We start from the raw sequence: 18,738 nt of genomic DNA, 5'->3' as shown, positions 1-18,738 counted from the left end.
AGAATTCACTTTCCAACAATCTCAAAATGCAATTAGGTTGACAAAAATTATAGACACGAAGCATTAGAAAATAATTCTGAAGTAATATACAAATAGGTGCAAGCAAACATTATGGACCATCTATACAAAGGCAATGTAATTGCAAAGGAAAGGGAAGATTATTGGAGGTCAGGGTTTGACACAGAAATTTCTGTGCAGAATCCAGTCATATTAATTGCTGTAGGGGTTGACTATTTTGGATTCGGTCATGGACAAAGATTTGAACGTTTTGAGTAAAGCACCTGAGCCTGCTCAGATTCTAGAACATTGCAAAATGTATCTGCCTTTGGTGTCAAAGGCACAATATCATCAGGATGCTATACTGCAGGAAAGTATGTACCTGTGATTTGGACTTTCTGTGTAACGGCTGTTTAAGTTCCTCTGGCACATGGGAAGCACTGAAAGAAGACACCTCAGCTTCAGTATATTGATTATCTTCCATTTTCCTCATTTTGAGGCTATCTGTGAAGTGCCTTATATGATCTAGAGCAGAAAGTCCAGTTTTATATTCTTCCTCTTTATACCTAAAATGAACCAATGGGAAAGCACAGAGGGTTTTTTTTTCTTTTTCAGTTTGATATCCAACCAAATCACTTTTCATTTGAGTCTATACACTTGTCAAACATATTATATTTGCAGTAGAAAGTAGCCTGCATCAATTCTTGGGTTCTCTAAAAAGTTTACAAATATTCTATCTTATAAATATATTTCTTTTCAGATTTTTCATGACTAAAGCAAGAGTATATTTGAGATAAAGAATTAAAGTCAATGACATGGGAAGTCAGCAATGCAGTGGAGACAGAATTCATATGTTTATAATTTCCATTTAAAATAAAGCCAGTTATGATTATACTCGTTTGGCACCAATTATCCATATGAAAATATAATATTCCCATCAATTTAACTATTGGGCTAATTTTTTCCATTTAAATATCTATCATCTATATAGATTCCAAATATATCAAGTAAAGTGAAATTTATCTCAATAATATTTGAATAATAACACACCACATAAATTGAATAAATTAGATAATGTTGAAATCTCTATTTTTCTTTGAGTAGAAATAGGTAGAGTCTAAATAAGTGATTGTGTACTTGTGTAGCTTTCATTTACCCTTCCTTCCTCAGGTTAATCAGAGTTCCACAAACACTGATGTATTTTTATGCTTGCGGATTATGTTGATGGCCACTTTGTTTCCATCTTTTAAAAATTAATCCACTGTGTATGCCTTGCTAATTCAAGTTTAGTTTTTATAATTTATTGCTCGCAAATTGCTTATCACCTGGAATAGTGCACTAATGGAAGAACAGAGCAGCAGGAATTGTAACCCTATGTGGATCTACTCTTGCTTCTCACCTCATTGGGGACGTCTTGCAACTCATCTCCAGGGCGCTGGTGTCTTCATAGTCATCCTCATGGTTTCCTTCATGTAAATTACTTGTCCCTGGTTCCTTTCCTGTTTTCCCAGTAATATCATTGTCTTCATCCTCCTCATCTAACAACACCTCGTCTTCCACCTCTTCATCATCCAGTAAGTCTGAATTTTGACTGGTTACCAAAGCCTTTTCATCTTTAAAGTGACTGCCATTCATTCTTTCAAAAGCATAAAAAAAGAAAGAGGTTCAATTACTGGTATCATTTTTAAACGTGCAGTTAGCTCTATTATCACGTCTTCCTAGCAACAATTTAATTTTCAACATTTCTAGAGCAAATTTTTTATTGTTTATGCTTTATGGCAACCATGGGAAAACAATGTAACCTCACAAATGAGAAAATGAAGAAAAAAATAATTGCGTGATTATTCGGATTATAAATAGAGCCTCTGGTCGAACTGGGAAAACAATCTCAGTCTCCTATTTCTTATCAGGCCTTTGCTTGATAAATGATATTGTTATATAGGATATAAAAAGCACACAACAGTTTTCTCTAAGTAAAGTTACCTAATTACCATATAAGTATGCACCATTTAAAAGAATAGATTTCTGGAAAACTCATACCCCTGAGCAACATTGCCAAAGCTTCAATACACATGCTTCAAGTGAATCTAAGAGTTCAAAGAATATGTTAAAATAGCTGCCAAGGACTAACCAGTATTTGCTATTTCTAGGTGACATTGGTGGGTATATGGCACTTAAACACTCTACTGAGACTTGAAAGTGTTTGAGTGCTCATTTATTCGTACTTTGTTCAAATTATCCTGGATGATCTGAATGTAAAAAAACTCCTTGTTTCCCAGGATAACGTTGGGGTGGGAAATGATATAAAAATGTAATTGTACAAATATATTTTGAAGCTTACTTAGCAAGTGTGTATAACATAATGATGCAAAAGAAGGCTATTATATTTAAAAAGTCATCTGTAATATTTTAGTCGGTGGTGGCAAGGATTGCAATATGTGATTCGAAAGTTTAATTATAAAAAAAACTTAATAACATAGAAGTCCCCGTTTAAAACTTTTGAGGGCATTTATGAAACTAGGATAAGCTTTTCGGGCTTTAAAGTAAACATTAAAATATGTGTAACTTGAATTTAAGTTTCATTGTAAGATTTTAAAGTTGAAACTGTTATAAAACAATTATAAATGTTTTGAATCTCTCCTCCTAACTTCCTCCTTTTAAAGATATATGATCAGGGAAGTTAAGGCACTTGCCCAAGTACAGAAAGCTTGATAGAAATTAAATCATCCTAGGCATCCAGTCCTGATTCCTGGCCCATTCAGAATCTTTCAATTTTGTCTTGCTCCTTTACCTATTTACTAATTCAGAAAACTTGCTGAGACTGCTAAATTATTGTTACAGTCATGTATAATTTTCACATTTAATGTAACTATTTTTGAGATTATGGAAAATCAGGTATCAGCGATAGACCCCCATCACTTTTCCACATTTAAAAAAATGAGTATAATTTAATACTTAGATTTCTCAGGGCAAAAAAACACATAAATAAAACAATTGTGGATGTGACAGATGCACACAGTAAAAATTCATTTGACCAGAAAAAGTCATATCATCATTAAGTTTTTTTATACAATCCGTCTCTTAACCTCTTTTATCAAAGAATGATGAAAACATGTTTTGCACAGACATAAATTATTAGTTTCCAGTTACACTGCCAACTTGCTAGCTTGAATGGATCGAAATTGTTGTTTTAAAGAAATGAAAGAAAAAGTAAAAGAACAAAAGAGTGCATGGATGAAAACCAAAAGTAACAAAGCCAACGTGATTAAGAAAACCTATTTGTTAATTATGCTTTCAAATGTGGCAATTTATGGGGGTTAAATTATTCATCAAAAGTAGTCTGATAGGAGTTGAGGGGAGAAAAGTTGGATGACTCAGTCTTCTTACTTCTATGCTGTTTAGACATGTTGAAGCCAGATGTTTCAGCTTTATGGTTCACAAATCTCCAGCTAAGGGCTCGAAATCTGAATAGGAGTCTCAGAACACAAATGGTGCTTTTTGTTCACTATTTCTTATTTGTATCATGTAACTATCATTAACAAAATGTCAAAATTATCAAAAGATCATGACTGTCTTTCTTACTTGTCCTTAGTACTTTGTACTTCTGATATCTGCCTCCTCACCTCTCTCTCTCTCTCTCTCTCTCTCTCTCTCTCTCTCTCTCTCACACACACACACACACACACACACACACACGCACGGGCAAGCAGAGGGAAAGACATCCAACCGCACAAAGTTATAGTTTTATCAGACTTCTGAGAGGCTGGGAAGAGTCATGCAATAGCAGATATTCTCTCCTTGTTCCCGTAGAAACAATTTTATACAAGTTGAAGAACAGAGTGGTCATATATTTTTATGTTATCTTGGAAAATAATGTTTATTTGATACTTGCCTTAACGGAAAAAAGTACCTAAAACAATTAACTTTGACTTTTAATAGCATCAAAAATAGAAAACAATAACAGTTGCATGATAAAAAGTCATGGAACTTTCATTAATTTCCTGTTACATTAAAATGTACATTGCAGATCGAATTTAATAGGCCATTGGATAGTTATATTCAGAACAACATAGTTCTCAATATCAGATATTTAATTGTAACTTATAGATAAGAAAAATTAAACCCAGTAGTTTGGGTAAAATAATGTTTCATTTACATCACATAAAATGTAAAATACTAGATAAGTATTCATTATCATTATCAGTATCATTAAAAGTTTTTCTATATGAATTAAGCCATATGTGCTTGATGTTGATAATGACAAGAGGGAACCAGTGCACCTTAAAAACAAGGATGATTATACCCACCGAAACAAACATGCCAGAATTAAATGAGGTTGCACCTGAGAGCATATAAGGAAGGGATAGAATCTTATTCAGAAGTCACAAACGGTTTCTAAAAAGATATTTGGATGACATTCAATAAGTATTTTATATGTAAATATCTACAGTATGTATAAATATATACAGATACATATACATACAGATATATATATAGTCGTATAATATATATAGTCATATACTCTCTGTATACATGATATATCATATGATCTATAATAGTAACCACTGTTAGCCAGTGATTCAACTGAACTCCTGTGGTGGCTTTCCCTTCTAGTTGGAAAGTTTTTTTTTTTGTTTGTTTGTTTGTTTTGCGGGCCTCTCACTGTTGTGGCCTCTCCCGTCACGGAGCACAGGCTCCGGACGCGCAGGCTCAGCAGCCATGGCTCACGGGCCCAGCCGCTCCGCGGCATGTGGGATTTTCCCGGACCGGGGCACGCACCCGTGTCCCCTGCATCAGCAGGCGGACTCTCAACCATTGCACCACCAGGGAAGCCATAGTTGGAAAGTTTTGATAAAATACTCTAATTAGCTATCAAGAGAGGCAGAACAGAACGGTGGTAAAAGCCTGGGCTTTGGAACCACAGAGCTCAGTTGAATCCCATTTATTACTTAGGTGACCTTGGGCAAGTTATTTAACCTTCGATGTCTCCATTCCTGCACTGATAAAATTATAAAACAGTAGTCGCTATCTCATAGGGTTATTAGGGTAATTAAGTTAACTAATAATATAAAGTGCTTAGAAGACCATTTGGTATTTAATCTGTACTAAATAAATACCAGCCATTGGTGGCAGGAGTAAAGTAGTGGCACAAGAGTGAGCACTGCAAATGTATTTGAAAACGTTCATTTGTGAAATCATCGACTTTAAAGAGGAAAAAACAAGCTTTACCTCTCTTCTGTGTTCCTGGGAGACTGGCTGCTATGGTTGCTATTACCGATGAAATTTCGAATTTCTGTGAAGTAAGCATCTTCCTTGTCATCGAGAATCGCACCTGTACTTTCCAGTTCAGAATGAGGCGACGATGTGGCCGTACCTGAGGGGAGAGAAAGCCTTTTGTGAAAGAGACTATTATTTATAGGGCAACTTATTCTGAATCTCATACCTTCTTCATTTGATCAGTGTTGTTTCCTAAAACAGGCTTTTTCAAATATTAATAATGATAACTTTAGGAGGTCAAGGTCTTCCCAGTTTTACCACAGTACCCATGCCAGTGAATGGGGACTATTTTGAACCGTTGAAATAGTGAGATACAGTCACCCAAAGATGCTGCTTCTCCCACTAGCTTCCTCCTTTTCCCACTGTGACATGGGAACATTTTAATTTGTAGAATGAGAATATGGGGTGAGGCAAATTATAGAGAGGTCTTACATACATTCTGCAGAAGAAACTGTATACCTGGTTGCAGTCAATATGTATTTATTGCCCCTGTGCTAAAGTATGTTATCAAATAAAGACTGAACACATGCTGGAAATACTGCATTTTGATTTGGTGGATTAAGCTGTGGGTAGACTCAGAACACACCAGTCGAGAGACAGTTGTGGTATAGTATTAAGAGGACAATATTGAGTCTGTGGATTACAGAATGATTGTCAGCTTCCTTACCTATAAAATTAGAATCAAAATACCTGTATCACAAATTATTCCAAAGTTTCCATAAATTTACAAATTATAAACACTTTATAACATGTGGTCAAACTTTATACTAACATTTGCTTCATGCTGTTTAGCATGCCCACAAAATATCTACAGTTTAATAGTTCATCACAATAGTCTAGATGACAAAAACAAGAGGTTAGAACACCCCTCAGTTTAACAAAGTTATAACCTGGACCAACAAACAAGTATTCAAATTTGACACATTAAATCTTTAACTTATTTATTTTCTGAAATAATTTTGACTAGAAAAATTATAGTGGTATACTGTAAGAAAGTGTAGCCACTTTTGTGTATTGGATTAGACTTCTGCCTCTAAAATCCAATATTTTAAAACAATGATCATTAGATTTTTGGCTTTAAGGGAAACGAACAGCATATAGTTCATTCAAAATCATAAGCAATGTTCCTGTACAATAGAGGATGGATTAATAATAAAATAATTTCCTTCAGTAAAGATTACTACTTTGTATAAACCCAACTTTTCTCTGTTCTTAAAATCCTTTTCAGGAGCTGCATGCACAACCCCTCTCCTTATTTCTAAGTCATTTGCTTAATTTTCTAGAAACAAATAGTGGCTACATAAGTTGGTTTCACACACATATGCCAGCTGCTAAACATTTGTTAATGGTTTATTATCTAAGTATTAGAAGCCAAAGGCAAGAAAATCTACCATGTCTTCTGCTAACTGTGCGCTGGTACGTCTGGGTTAAGGGAAGTCTAGTTTCTTGCCACTTTTTTTTTTTTTTTTTTTTTTTTTTTTGCGGTACGCGGGCCTCTCACTGTTGTGGCCTCTTCCGTTGCGGAGCACAGGCTCCGGACGCGCAGGCTCAGCGGCCATGGCTCACGGGCCCAGCCACTCCGCGGCATGTGGGATCCTCCCGAACCGAACCGGGGCACGAACCCGCGTCCCCTGCATCAGCAGGCGGACTCTCAACCACTGCGCCACCAGGGAAGCCCACCACTTTTAACTTAATTCTACATTGGAATTTGTGACCAAAACCACACACCACTATCATTTGCTACGGGCTACTCTGATCATGTTGACAGTCTCCTACCACTCATCTCTAAACAAGGTCCCCTGGAGAGGTCCTCTGAACTGCAGGCCTTCTGCAAAAGCAGCCATGGTTTCTAGGTTAATACTCAGAGCGTGGTATTTTGGGGCTCCACTGTGGTCATCCTGCCAGGCTGGGGGCCACATTCCATGCCAATAGATGGAAATATTGTTCTCTGCAATTTAGGAAATCTTGGTTCATCAGTCTCCAGTGAGTTCGGGTCATGGTTCTCTTTGCTTGAGATTGCCCACTGAGATGAATCCAGGAGAAAATAAAATCATCCAAATAAAGCTCTGAGTTGTATATTATTCAACGATCACATCATTCACTTCATTCAAAAATCTCAAGGGAAACGTGCTGCAAATTTGCACAACAGGATCTGATTCTCGTGTCAAAATGGAACAAAAGAATGATCACAGCTGTCTTTTAAAATAAGAAAAATAAGCTACCGTCTCCTCCTCAAAACACAATTGATGACCTACCAGACATGTTCCCATTCTCGTGCTTCTTTAGGTGTCTGTCTAAGTTGGTTTGTTGACCAAAACACCTATCACATAAGTGACACTTAAAGGGCTTCTCCTTATTGTGGATGTTGCGAACATGCCGCTGCAGGTTAGAAGATATGCTGAATGACCTGTCACAGTACTTGCATCTGAAAAACAAACACAGAACAAATATTCACAAGCAAATCAAAAGATATTTCTCAAGACAAGCAAACCAGATCTCCAAAATTATCACCCATAAAACAACACTGTAGAGAAGATTACTATCCACACAGCCAAAATTTCAATTCCAATAAATAGACTTTGATTGCATTAAAGATTTTCATGACTTCATAAAAAACCATAATAAAATACTTCATAAAACACCATAATAAAATCACAAGTTTATGAAGGTAATCAGTTCTAATACTTCAAGTAAAGCTCACGAAATTAAAAACATCAAGAAATAGTAGTTTTGTTTTATCTTCTGCTTAGGACAATACAATTAAATCTTCTGTAAACAAACATGAAACAGATTCACATATTGTTCAAACAAAGTAAAAATATCATTTTTTTAATTCAAAACTTCTGAGCCTGATTAAATACTTTCTTAGTAAATTCACTTTCTCAATTGCTAATCCTGAAGGAGAAATTCTGTTATCTTCTCCAAAATAACAATAAAGGTCCCAAACTCTTAAAACAGGGGCAATGTAATAGTTTAGTCTGATGCCAAAGATACTGATTTTCATAATCTATAGTTATTAGGGCCCCCCAAAGCCTTTATTGTGTTAATGTTTAAACCATCACAAAAGAAAGAGTACCACTAAATTCTCCTTTTCGGATAAAAACACAAGGTCTTTGCTAACCCCCCTCTCTCTGGATTCCTCCCAGTTTTCCACTTTTATTTTTCCTAGAGTCTGTGGCAGTTCTGAACCAGGTCAGTTTTTTCAGGAAAGCACATATTATTGCCTGGCTAATTGTTTCTGCCTTCCATGATATTTAAGATAAAAAATCATAAATTACTGAAGTTCTCCTTCAGTCACAAAATAAAAATGTAACCTCCCACCCTCTCCCCTTCCCACCAGCTCTTATGGTGAGGAAGAAAAGTGATAACTGACAAGATTTTTTCCTCTGGCATTTTAAAGAGTGCATTGTCTGTTTATATGATTTTTTTTTGTACGTGTGTTGCGTAAAAGGAAAAATCAACTTTCTTTAGATAACTTTCAAGTGAAAATTTCTAACTTAGCAGCCAAAACATCCGAAACTCATTCTTCCATGTGTGAAGGGCCCTTCTCCCACTTCTGAGTGCAGACTCAGCAGTTCGAGGGACTCTACATCAGAAACTACCCCACTCCATTCAAAGTGTTTGGGCTTTATGGCTGTCTCTACATGATGCCAGATGTCTAGTTAGTTCAGTGGGGAAATAAATCTGTTAAACTAGTTACTTTGTCATAGTATCAGTAAACCAACTCAAGGCCTGATTTAATTTCCCTCCTAAAAAACCATTCTGGCATCAGGAGGTTCCTCAAATTTAAATTAATAATATTAATTTTAAAATGGGTAAAATCCCACATTGATAGTAGTTGTAATATTTAAGCCTCTGCTTTTGAAAATATATATATATGGATATATATGGACTCTTGGCTTTCTTTGAACTTCCAAGGCCCACTGCAATGAGGACCATCATACAGTTAGCACAGTTGTGTTGTCCTAAGCAGAATAACCTAGGAAACACTGATAGAGAAAACTTACACTCCCATCAAACTTTTTAGAAAAATTTTCACTCAAAATATTTTCTGCACATATCATGAGGAAGAGAGATTTTGTCTTTGACATGCTTCCAACTGTCTGCTTATAGGCACAGAAGCTGTAAATCCAATAAATATCATCCACTCTAATATAATCAGTCAATAAGGAAGTTTTAACCAAAAACCATCTGTTACTTTGTATCTTTCCTCTGCTAATATCTTGGCCAAATGTCTGAGTGCTCCTAAATAATAATCATCCCATTCTATTCCAGTAAATTAGTTGGTCGTCAAGAAACAGCTCAATTCAGAGCCTAAGTTTCAGAAATTCTAAACAGGAGTACATAACACACTCGTGAGCATACACAATTAAGCCTTCCTGGTTACTGGATGTAAACACAGGGGTCAAGGGAGCCTTTCAGATCATGGTATGAGATTAAAAACGCTGACTTGAGAGTTCCAGAACTGGGTTTTAATTTTGGGTCTATTAATACCAGACTTTACAGAAGGCAATTAGCATCTGTGGATCTAAATTTTTTTACTTGTAAAACAGAAGAGCTGGACAAATAACTGTTTAAGGTCTTCAGCTATGAAAAATTCTGGTTTGCATTTTAAAAAATATACGTACAATAATAGCACCATTTACAGGGTAGAATGAAACCACTGAATTCAGGTACAAAAAAAGAGTAAAATGAGCATGGTATCATAGTTGCATACCAGACCCTTGGCCATAACAAAATGTAAGTGTGGAAATCTTTCCCCCACTTAAGCAGAATTCCTTGGATATGACATTTTCTCAAAAAAGGGAAATCATCTAACACTTCCCATTTTTATATCTCTCTGAGACCTACTATATCAAGCACATTCTATCACATATAAAGTCACTTATAAATATCACTTATGATTAGTGATTTATAAAACATGTAGGAAAGCAAAGAATTTAAGAAAATACTTTATTATTTTCTGAGTTTAAGTCCCTCCAGTTTTCTCCTAAAATTTCTCCTAAAATTTGAACAATCTTCAAATGAACATTGGTCTGCCCATTTTCTTATCCTTGTATGTAAAAAAGTCTTTGAAAGCTGATAATTTATTTATTTTAATGACAAAAACATTCAGACAAAAATAAGTTTACACATATGCAATGCATAAGAATTTCAAAGCAAAATAAAATTACAATATTACTTAAGATAAATAACATTCATTCTTTGAAGAAATATTCATGAGAACCTAATACTGTGTGCAAGGCATTACACATTCAACAATGTAGGTGATATTTTAAAACTGGAATGGAGAATTGTGGTTAGTTTCATTTGTTAGTAAACAATAATATTAAAATTAAACACAGGTGCCATGTGTCATATGGCTAATTTTGACACTTAAGAGAATAAGCTAAGAAGCACTTGAGAAATTGTTGACAGAATTGCTCTCTTCCTATAATATATTCTATTTTATCTGTTCTACCCCTAGCTCCCTTTTCTTCCTCCTCTCCAGGTTTAAAATTTATTCTTTAAACCTCCTAATGGGACCTGTAGACATTGACTTAGCTGTACTGGGAAAACAAAGATATATCCGGGTTGTTAATTCCTAGCAGAGATTTAAGGCTCGGAAGAGGGAGGCTGCAAGATTATGATTATTGTCAATTAAAATGGCATGAATCACTGAGGAGAGAGAGCACTTAATTTTAAAAATGGCTAACAGTTCTTAAACGCTTATTCTATACTAGACACTGCTAGAACTTTTAAACTGAGATATAAGAAGATGATTCAAGAAATTAGGACTTTTCTAAATTTTAACCCCAGCCATTAGTTAATTCTTCTTTGACTCAAACTTGAACAGACATACATTCAGACATTCACAAAAATAGCCTCTTTTAAAATTGTGGCAATGAGCCTACTTTATTACAATATTTATCAAGATATTTAGTAAAAATCATTGTCAAACCTGTAAGGCTGCTCTCCTGTGTGGGTTCTCAAGTGCCGTGTTAGGTTCGCAGATCTTGGAAAAATCTTGCCACAGTATCTATTATGAAAAGATGTTTATAAGAGAAAGTCAGCACAATTGACTGTATTCCACTCAAGCTGCATAGAAGCCAGATGCTTATTCCTGAATTAATTAATCTTGCATGGAACTCACATGTCTTTGGTATTTAAAATTTGCAACAAAGCCATTCTACAGATATAAATAACTCTACAAATAAAGACTGCGTTATGAGATCCGGTTGAATTTGCTCATGCATAAGCAAGCAGTTTATGAAAACAGACTTGAGTTTTGATGACCCCCATGCTCCTCTTTTATTAACTCTGTATCTTTACATTCACAAAACTGAACCAGACAAGGGGATTAAAAAATGACAAGAGCCTGTGATTCTGGGTTGATGTAAACAGATTTCAAATGTTTCAACTCATTTTACATGTTAGGCACAGTGACAACTCTCTGTACATTGAGTGGTATCAGATCAGACAAGATTCTAAGACCTCATCCATCAAGGTATGTTCCTATAAAAGCTTTTCTGGAAAGAAAGTGACACATTTACCAAACAGCAGATAAATTGATATGCCTGAGTCAGATGCCACAAATTTCTGAAGACAATTCAGAAATTGTAAGTATGATTTATTAAAAAAGAAAACAGAAACTAAAAAAGAGCTTTACTGTACTACTGATGAGTAACAAGAAACTTATTAACTAGTTTTCTTCACTTATCGACCTTATTTGTCCTTCATTAATAGCCTTATTCTTCAATGCCATGACAATTAATAAATATATGCTTGAGGACAGTATTATTATACCTTTGGATGAAAATAATTAACTGTGAAAGAAAATTCATAAATATCAAAGTGAAACAAGTAGATAGCACTTGGACCATTTCCAACCTCATTTATCACAACCAAATGGCCTGTGTTAAAATTTTCATTTAATAATAATTTTTTAAACCATTATTTTTATATCCCACTAAATAAAGAGTACTTTGAAGTGCCTGAGATCTATCATGGTTGCTATTAATCATCCAATCAAGAATAATTTCCAAAACAAACAGCAGGGCCTTTTGAAATCAGAGGGGAGATTTTTGGAAAGCAGGCCATGATTAACTTTGCAGTTACCTGCAGGTATAGCGTTCCTTTCCTTTCCGCAGGAGGTTCTCTGGCAGGGCATTGGGAGGAGCTCTGAAGTTGAACATGGAGGGAACCGACTGTAGAAGTTCACTGGCCTCAGGTTTCAGGGCACTGAAGCTCTCCAGCTTCTCCGCCATGTTTTCAATGGCTGACATCTGCAAGGCAAAAGCACAAGACCATGAAGGATGGGGCAAACATCCTTCCTTCTGTAATCATCTCTAGCAAACCAAGAACAGATTAATAAGAGGGAAGCATCAAATCTGCTGAATGCAAGGGGCTGTAGAAAGAGATTGTAGTGTCCAAATATTAAACAAATGAGAGAATTCACTGATCTTAAAGGTAACAAAGGTAGAATCAAGCTTACAAAGTGCCAAGTGAACTTTTCCATAAGCCCTTAGTTAGACCATTTTGTAATAATTTGATATACAATTGAGCAATGAAATACATGAGAGAGAATAAAACCATTAGATTTTTTATTAAATTAAGAGACAGCATTAGTATCATGCTATCAACAATCACCAGGCCCACCTGTGAATGACTGCAGGAAGGAAGAAATTAATACATCCCCTCCAGAGGCTGACTGGAACCAGGAAATATTTGACTTTACTCCCTCCCTTTTTAGTATAAAAGAAGCTTGAATCTAACCCTGGCAAGATGGTTCTTTGGGACACAAGTCCACCATCTTCTTGGTCTGTGAGATTTCCAAATAAACAGTAAAAAAATAGTAAACTGGAAATTATAGCAAGAGATCCTGTATGCCTTGTCTAGGTAATAAAAACCATAGGAAGTAGGGAGTCCCATGAAAAGAACTCACAGCATGAAAAACATCAGGTGTTCCAAAGTTATAGCTTTAGCCAAATGTATGTAATGCAGAAAGAAAAAATTAAATGTGTAAACAGTGCTTTATGTTAAATTAATATCTGGATATACTAGATTTTTAAGTGTGATTATGTACAAAGAATTTTGGTGAAATATTCATTTGTCCTGGACAAAGATTAAGTTGAAATGACAGTTCATGATATATTATCATAACTTCACATAACCTGTCATGGGCATTGTAAGTAAGACCAAACTCTTAGAGCAGTATTCTTGAAGAAAAACTATCCTGCCTGGTTCTTCCCCTCAAATAACCTAATTTATTTTGCTTATAATCTTCAAGTTTTTTGTCTACCTGCACACGTATTCGACAGAGTCATAAACAGAGGGTGGCATTTACATTCAAAGGCAGCTTGATCCTTACTGTCTATAGTTAGACAGACTCTCTCACCTTTCCTTCAACTCTCCCAAAATGTTGTTTCCCCCATTCTCACATTTTATTTGGAAGCTGCTTACTACTGAATTTTTAAGAAGAAAAAGCAAACTCTCAGGCCATCTTGTAAAATCAACTCACCCGTTGTTTATTTGGTTCTCAGGGCACTATGCCACTGGAGAACTCACAAAGCTGTTTAAAAGGTGTTTGTGTTCTGTATGCACTCTGTATGTTTCTCAAAAGGCTAGGGCAGTAGACCAGAAGACCCCATGCAAGGATTAAAAATGTTAACAACTATACATTCAAGCAACTGATCAACCCAAGAAAAAGATTATTTTGCTGCTAGGATGGTAAGACAGAGTTGGAGGTCTAATTTATTATGAGTCCAGGTTAAAAATAAAAGGCAACACTTCATACTCAAAAAGAAAATTAACAAAATTTATACTCCGCAGACACACAACCGGACAGAATACCACTGACTTCTTAAGCTGGAGCAAAATCTTAACCGAATGGCCTAAACATGATTCTATTCTTACAAAGGGAATATTGTATGCTTGATTCTTCAAATGACTACTCATGTTGTAGTTAGCTTTCTTTCTTTTCCCTTTATCCTGGAGCCTGCCCTCTCATTTCATGCCCAGACTCCTAATGCTAGCTACAAATTGCAATGTACAGGGTACCACTGCCAATTTGCCAAATGTCTTTCATCAACACGGTGCAAAAAAAATCTCAGAGGAAAGTCAAGATACATTTACTTGTCAGACGACAAATGTGAACGCACTGGGAGGCAGTAGGGGCTATAAGCTCAGGGGTTTGATTCATAATCACTCAGCTGCTAAAACATTCTCCACAGATGCAAGTGGACAGCACATTTGTCACTATGAAGGATTTTGACACATACTGATCACAGGGCAGAGATATAAAATGATGCTGCTGCTCAGAGAGGTTGAAGGAAACTCTGTCCCTGCTGAATATGGTCATTATACCCCTCTAACCAGAGCATTAGCATTTTCATATTACTTTGGATTTTATTTATTAAAAATCAATCCAGAAACATTTTATGATACTATTTTATTTGCATTTATTCCTTCTAATTGTTGCTTGCAGAAAATCATTTTGATATTCCACCCTCCATGGAATAAATTGTCTGAGTGAAAAATGACCTCTGGTCTTCAAGCTGATTAGCAGGGGTAAGGGGCATGATCGCATATATTTATTGGGAAAAATAGTAAGTGCATGGATGATGATTATAAATGTTTTATTTATGTACATTTAATATTTGAGTAAAGTTTCATTATCTAGTGGTTTTAAATCATTTGAGTGTCCGCCCTGCCGACACACTCAGATTCCTGGGGCAATACATCTTGTAGAAACACTTTCCTTTTATATGGAAAATAGCTTACTCATGACTATCATTATTCTCGGCTTTCATCTCCAGCACATATAAACTACAAGTCCTTCAAGTTATTTAAGAGCAATTGGCTGTTGAGAAATGTGTCTTGCTTTAGTAGCTGCTAATAGCTCCTTTTAAAGGAAGATCACTGTGATTACTTTACCTCAAACTGTTTCAATTTGGGAAAAGCATTAAGAAATAATAAAATATAGTATGGACTTGATGACTAAATAACAACATTCTTAAAGATAATAAGAAAAAGAATAGGGGTTACCCAAGTGCCTCTCTTATAAGCCACCCCTCACCTTTGTCTTGGGGTGTCAAATGAAAAGAGGATTAAGTCAGAGTGGGGAAGAGGGAGAGAAGAAAGATGGGAAGTGAGCTGAGGGTAGCTATTAACACCACATATGCAGACACACACCCCCTCTCCACTTTCTTTCCAGCTAGCAACCACTGAAACAACATATAAGCCATCACTGAATCCTTCCTCTCAGCTCCCAAAGATTTGCTCTCACAGCACTTGACATCAGCTGAAAAGAGTAAGTTTCTCCATTAGGACAGATAGAAGTGACTTAGACTGACATATAGACACTATTATGTATAAAATAGATTAATAAGAACCTACTGTATAGCACAGGGAACTCTACTCAATACTCTGTAATGAACTATATGGGAAAAGAATCTGAAAAAGAGTGGATATATGTATATGTATAACTGATTCACTTTGCTGTATACCTGAAACTAATACAGCATTATAAATCAACTAGACTCCAATAAAAATTTATTTTTAAAAAAAGTGACTTAGACGTCTGCTAGTTGGGGTAGTTTAGCCATTATGTGACCAACAATCAGCCCTGGTCCATATCTTGGATTAAGGTGTTGGATTAAGATGAGTTTTATCTAATGTATGGGTCCAAACCTCAACTTTCTCTAGCTATCTGGGCTGACTCATGTGATACTTCTCTTGGAATAACATGCATTTTGTAGAAGTGGTAAGTTTTGACATTCATTTTAAAGTCTGACTTGGTATTTTAAAAATCGAGATGAATTGGGATAAATGAAACAGAATCTAGCTAGACATACTTTTCAACTATGAAGAAACCAATGAAGGGGGAACAATATGTACTACAATGAAGAGGATATTTGCTGAGAATGGGGGAAAAAAGGAGGAAAAATCACATCATATATTTTAAAAACGTATTGCCCTCTGTCCCATTAATGTCATAGGCTAATCTCCGATCAGTAAATGACAGCTTTTTTCCTATGGAACAGTAATTTTTATTTACATATATTGTAGTTGTTGATGGTATCTGCAGCCAGATGTCTGGAAAAGGAAGTCATTTCACCCCCTTCCAGTCCCCAAGGGGCTATTAACTTTATACTGACGCAAACTAATATTTAGACACAATTCCCTAGCTCCTACCAAAAAATGTAGTTATCTCTCCCGTCAAATAAAGTTAGTATTTGTAAAAACATTTCAGCAGGCAAGATATCATCAACTGGGTCTGAAGCACTTAGCTTAACATTTTTTATCTGGCAGCCAATAATTGATGACATAAAGAAGTTTCTCATTAAAACTATTAAAGTGACAATCTGATTATACAAAATGATATATCCAATGGCACCATGAATTATGTGACCTAATGTTTCACAAATTAGATTACACATGGCTTTATCATAAAATAACTAACTTTTCATAAATAACTTATGATGGGAAAGTTTGTAGATTTGGTAGTTTTCTATATTTATTCACTTGATAATCTAGAGAAATCTTCAAATCATGGCCATTTGGGGGAGAAATACATATTCATATTTTATGGTTGTCTCATTCCATATATCACATTCTGCAGTCACGATTATAAAATTATAGGGTTTTTTAACCACTAAAAATTATAAACTTTAATATTTTACTACTTTCCACTAATATCTATATTTTATAGTACAAATATAAATTATTGCTTTGAAAAGCCTATGATTCAAAGAATGGGAGTGTTTCCAAAGCATTGCAATGGCAGTTGCTATACCATTGTACTATCAGGAAAGGGTGTCTAACTTAAAATCTGAACTGGCTTTGTAAGTTGGTAGAAGCACTGGCCATTTGTGTAGGAGACAGCACCTTATGCTTGAAGCACCTAACAGCAAAGCTACTAGCAAGTAATACTCTACATTAGAAATAATGAGGACAATGATGTACGATATTCTGGACAGACCTTTGCCAGGAGAGGCAGACAAGAAACACTGGAAATATAAGCCAGGATAATGAAAGGACAACGCTGTCTACTGCACAACTTTGCCTAATAAGGAAGTTTCTGTCTCTCTACTCTTATACTTTTGAAATAAATGAACTTAATCCTTAAAAGTTGATAGGATGAGAAAAATCACAATTCATCACATATTCCACAGAAGAAATAAAATAGAAGAACTTCTGTTCTAAAAGGAAAACTAACATCAGATAGAGGAAATAGGTAACTGCCAAAGTGCTCTAACTTAAAATAATTTATATATAATTATATGGTGACTAAAGGAAAATTTAACTACATTCCAAGATTCTACCCATACTTCAGAATCAGTATAATTTTGAGTGAAGAGGAAAATGAAGGAGTAAAAGCACATACACTTAGAGGAGATTTTGTAATATATGTTATTTACATATATTTCCATGGACTCAAGGTTTATTTGGTAGTGAAAACTAAATAAATAGTATTCTTTGTATCTTGAATAAAAAATAAAGTTTTCCCCTACTGATGTCAACTTACAACTGACTGTATCTGGAAACATTAATTGAAGGTTGAGGGGGAGGGATAAATTGGGAGATTGGGATTGACATATACACACTACTATATATAAAATAGGTAACTAATAAGAACCTACTGTATAGCACAGGAAACTGTATTCAATATTCTGTAATGGCCTATATGGGAAAATAATCTTTAAAAAGCATGGATATATGTATATGTATAACTGATTCACTTTGCTGTACACTTGAAACTAACACAACATTGTAAATCAACTATACTCCAATAAAATTTTTTAAAACTTAAAAAAAAAAAAAGAAAGTTGAGGAAATGGGCCCAATGCTAAAGGATACATTCACTAGTCAGATAAAGATTTTTAAACATTTAGTCTTATGACTCCACATAGCCAGAACCAAGTTTTGCCCCGGGTTATATGAATGTGAATTCCAATGTCATCTTGTGTCTACACATAAGTTCAGGTTTTATCCTTTTGAAGGCTTCATCATAAGCATCTTTAACACGCTGGTCAGGCTCCCCCAAATAATGGTTGTTTCCACTTAGTGACCCATCTTGAAGTCCCTTTTAACAACATGCTCCCAAGTGCCCAGAAAGAGTTCTACATCAAGGTATAATTACATGGAATGGGGCAGATTTAGAGAATAAACTTCTTTCTGTAAACAATTTATAGCACACTAAATGCCCAATTATAACTGAAAGCATTCTGCAGCTTGACAAAGCTGGAAATCTATCTGCTAAAGCCATATCATTTTATGGAAAGGGCTCAGAATTCTTTGTCTGTATGGCAACTTATAAGTTGTTTTCCTTTTAATTCTACGTTATTTTAGTCAAAAATATAAGTAGGAAACTTACCCAAGTTCTCTGATCAGGCAGTTGGAACTGGGAGCAAAATTGAAACAAAAAACAAAAAATTACTTCTGTATCAGTATCTTTATTGCAATCTATCCTTTGAGAAATTA

At 35.2% G+C, this 18,738-nt stretch overlaps 1 protein-coding gene across 6 annotated transcripts in view; it reads right to left on the bottom strand.

Annotated features, from left to right (window-relative positions):
* MECOM (MDS1 and EVI1 complex locus) overlaps window positions 1-18,738 on the bottom strand; it is a gene marked incomplete at its 5' end in the record, with an annotated part of 572,227 nt that overhangs the window by 4,287 nt on the left and 549,202 nt on the right. For 3 of the 6 annotated variants that reach the window (XM_079704203.1, XM_079704204.1, XM_079704205.1), the window contains 6 exons: window positions 380-563; window positions 1,397-1,633; window positions 5,227-5,371; window positions 7,530-7,699; window positions 11,216-11,293; window positions 12,373-12,539. In XM_079704203.1, the coding sequence (XP_079560329.1) occupies window positions 380-563; window positions 1,397-1,633; window positions 5,227-5,371; window positions 7,530-7,699; window positions 11,216-11,293; window positions 12,373-12,539 (981 nt within the window). Of the gene's footprint in view, window positions 1-379; window positions 564-1,396; window positions 1,634-5,226; window positions 5,404-7,525; window positions 7,700-11,215; window positions 11,294-12,372; window positions 12,540-18,631; window positions 18,659-18,738 lie in introns of all 6 variants that reach the window. The other 3 variants (XM_079704201.1, XM_079704202.1, XM_079704200.1) reach the window with 2 other exon arrangements.

Source organism: Hyperoodon ampullatus (assembly GCF_949752795.1).
Source record: "Hyperoodon ampullatus genome assembly, chromosome: 5".
NCBI lineage: Eukaryota > Metazoa > Chordata > Mammalia > Artiodactyla > Ziphiidae > Hyperoodon > Hyperoodon ampullatus.
The sequence above is the reverse complement of the archived record's forward strand: the minus strand, read 5'-3'. Positions and strand labels throughout refer to the sequence as shown.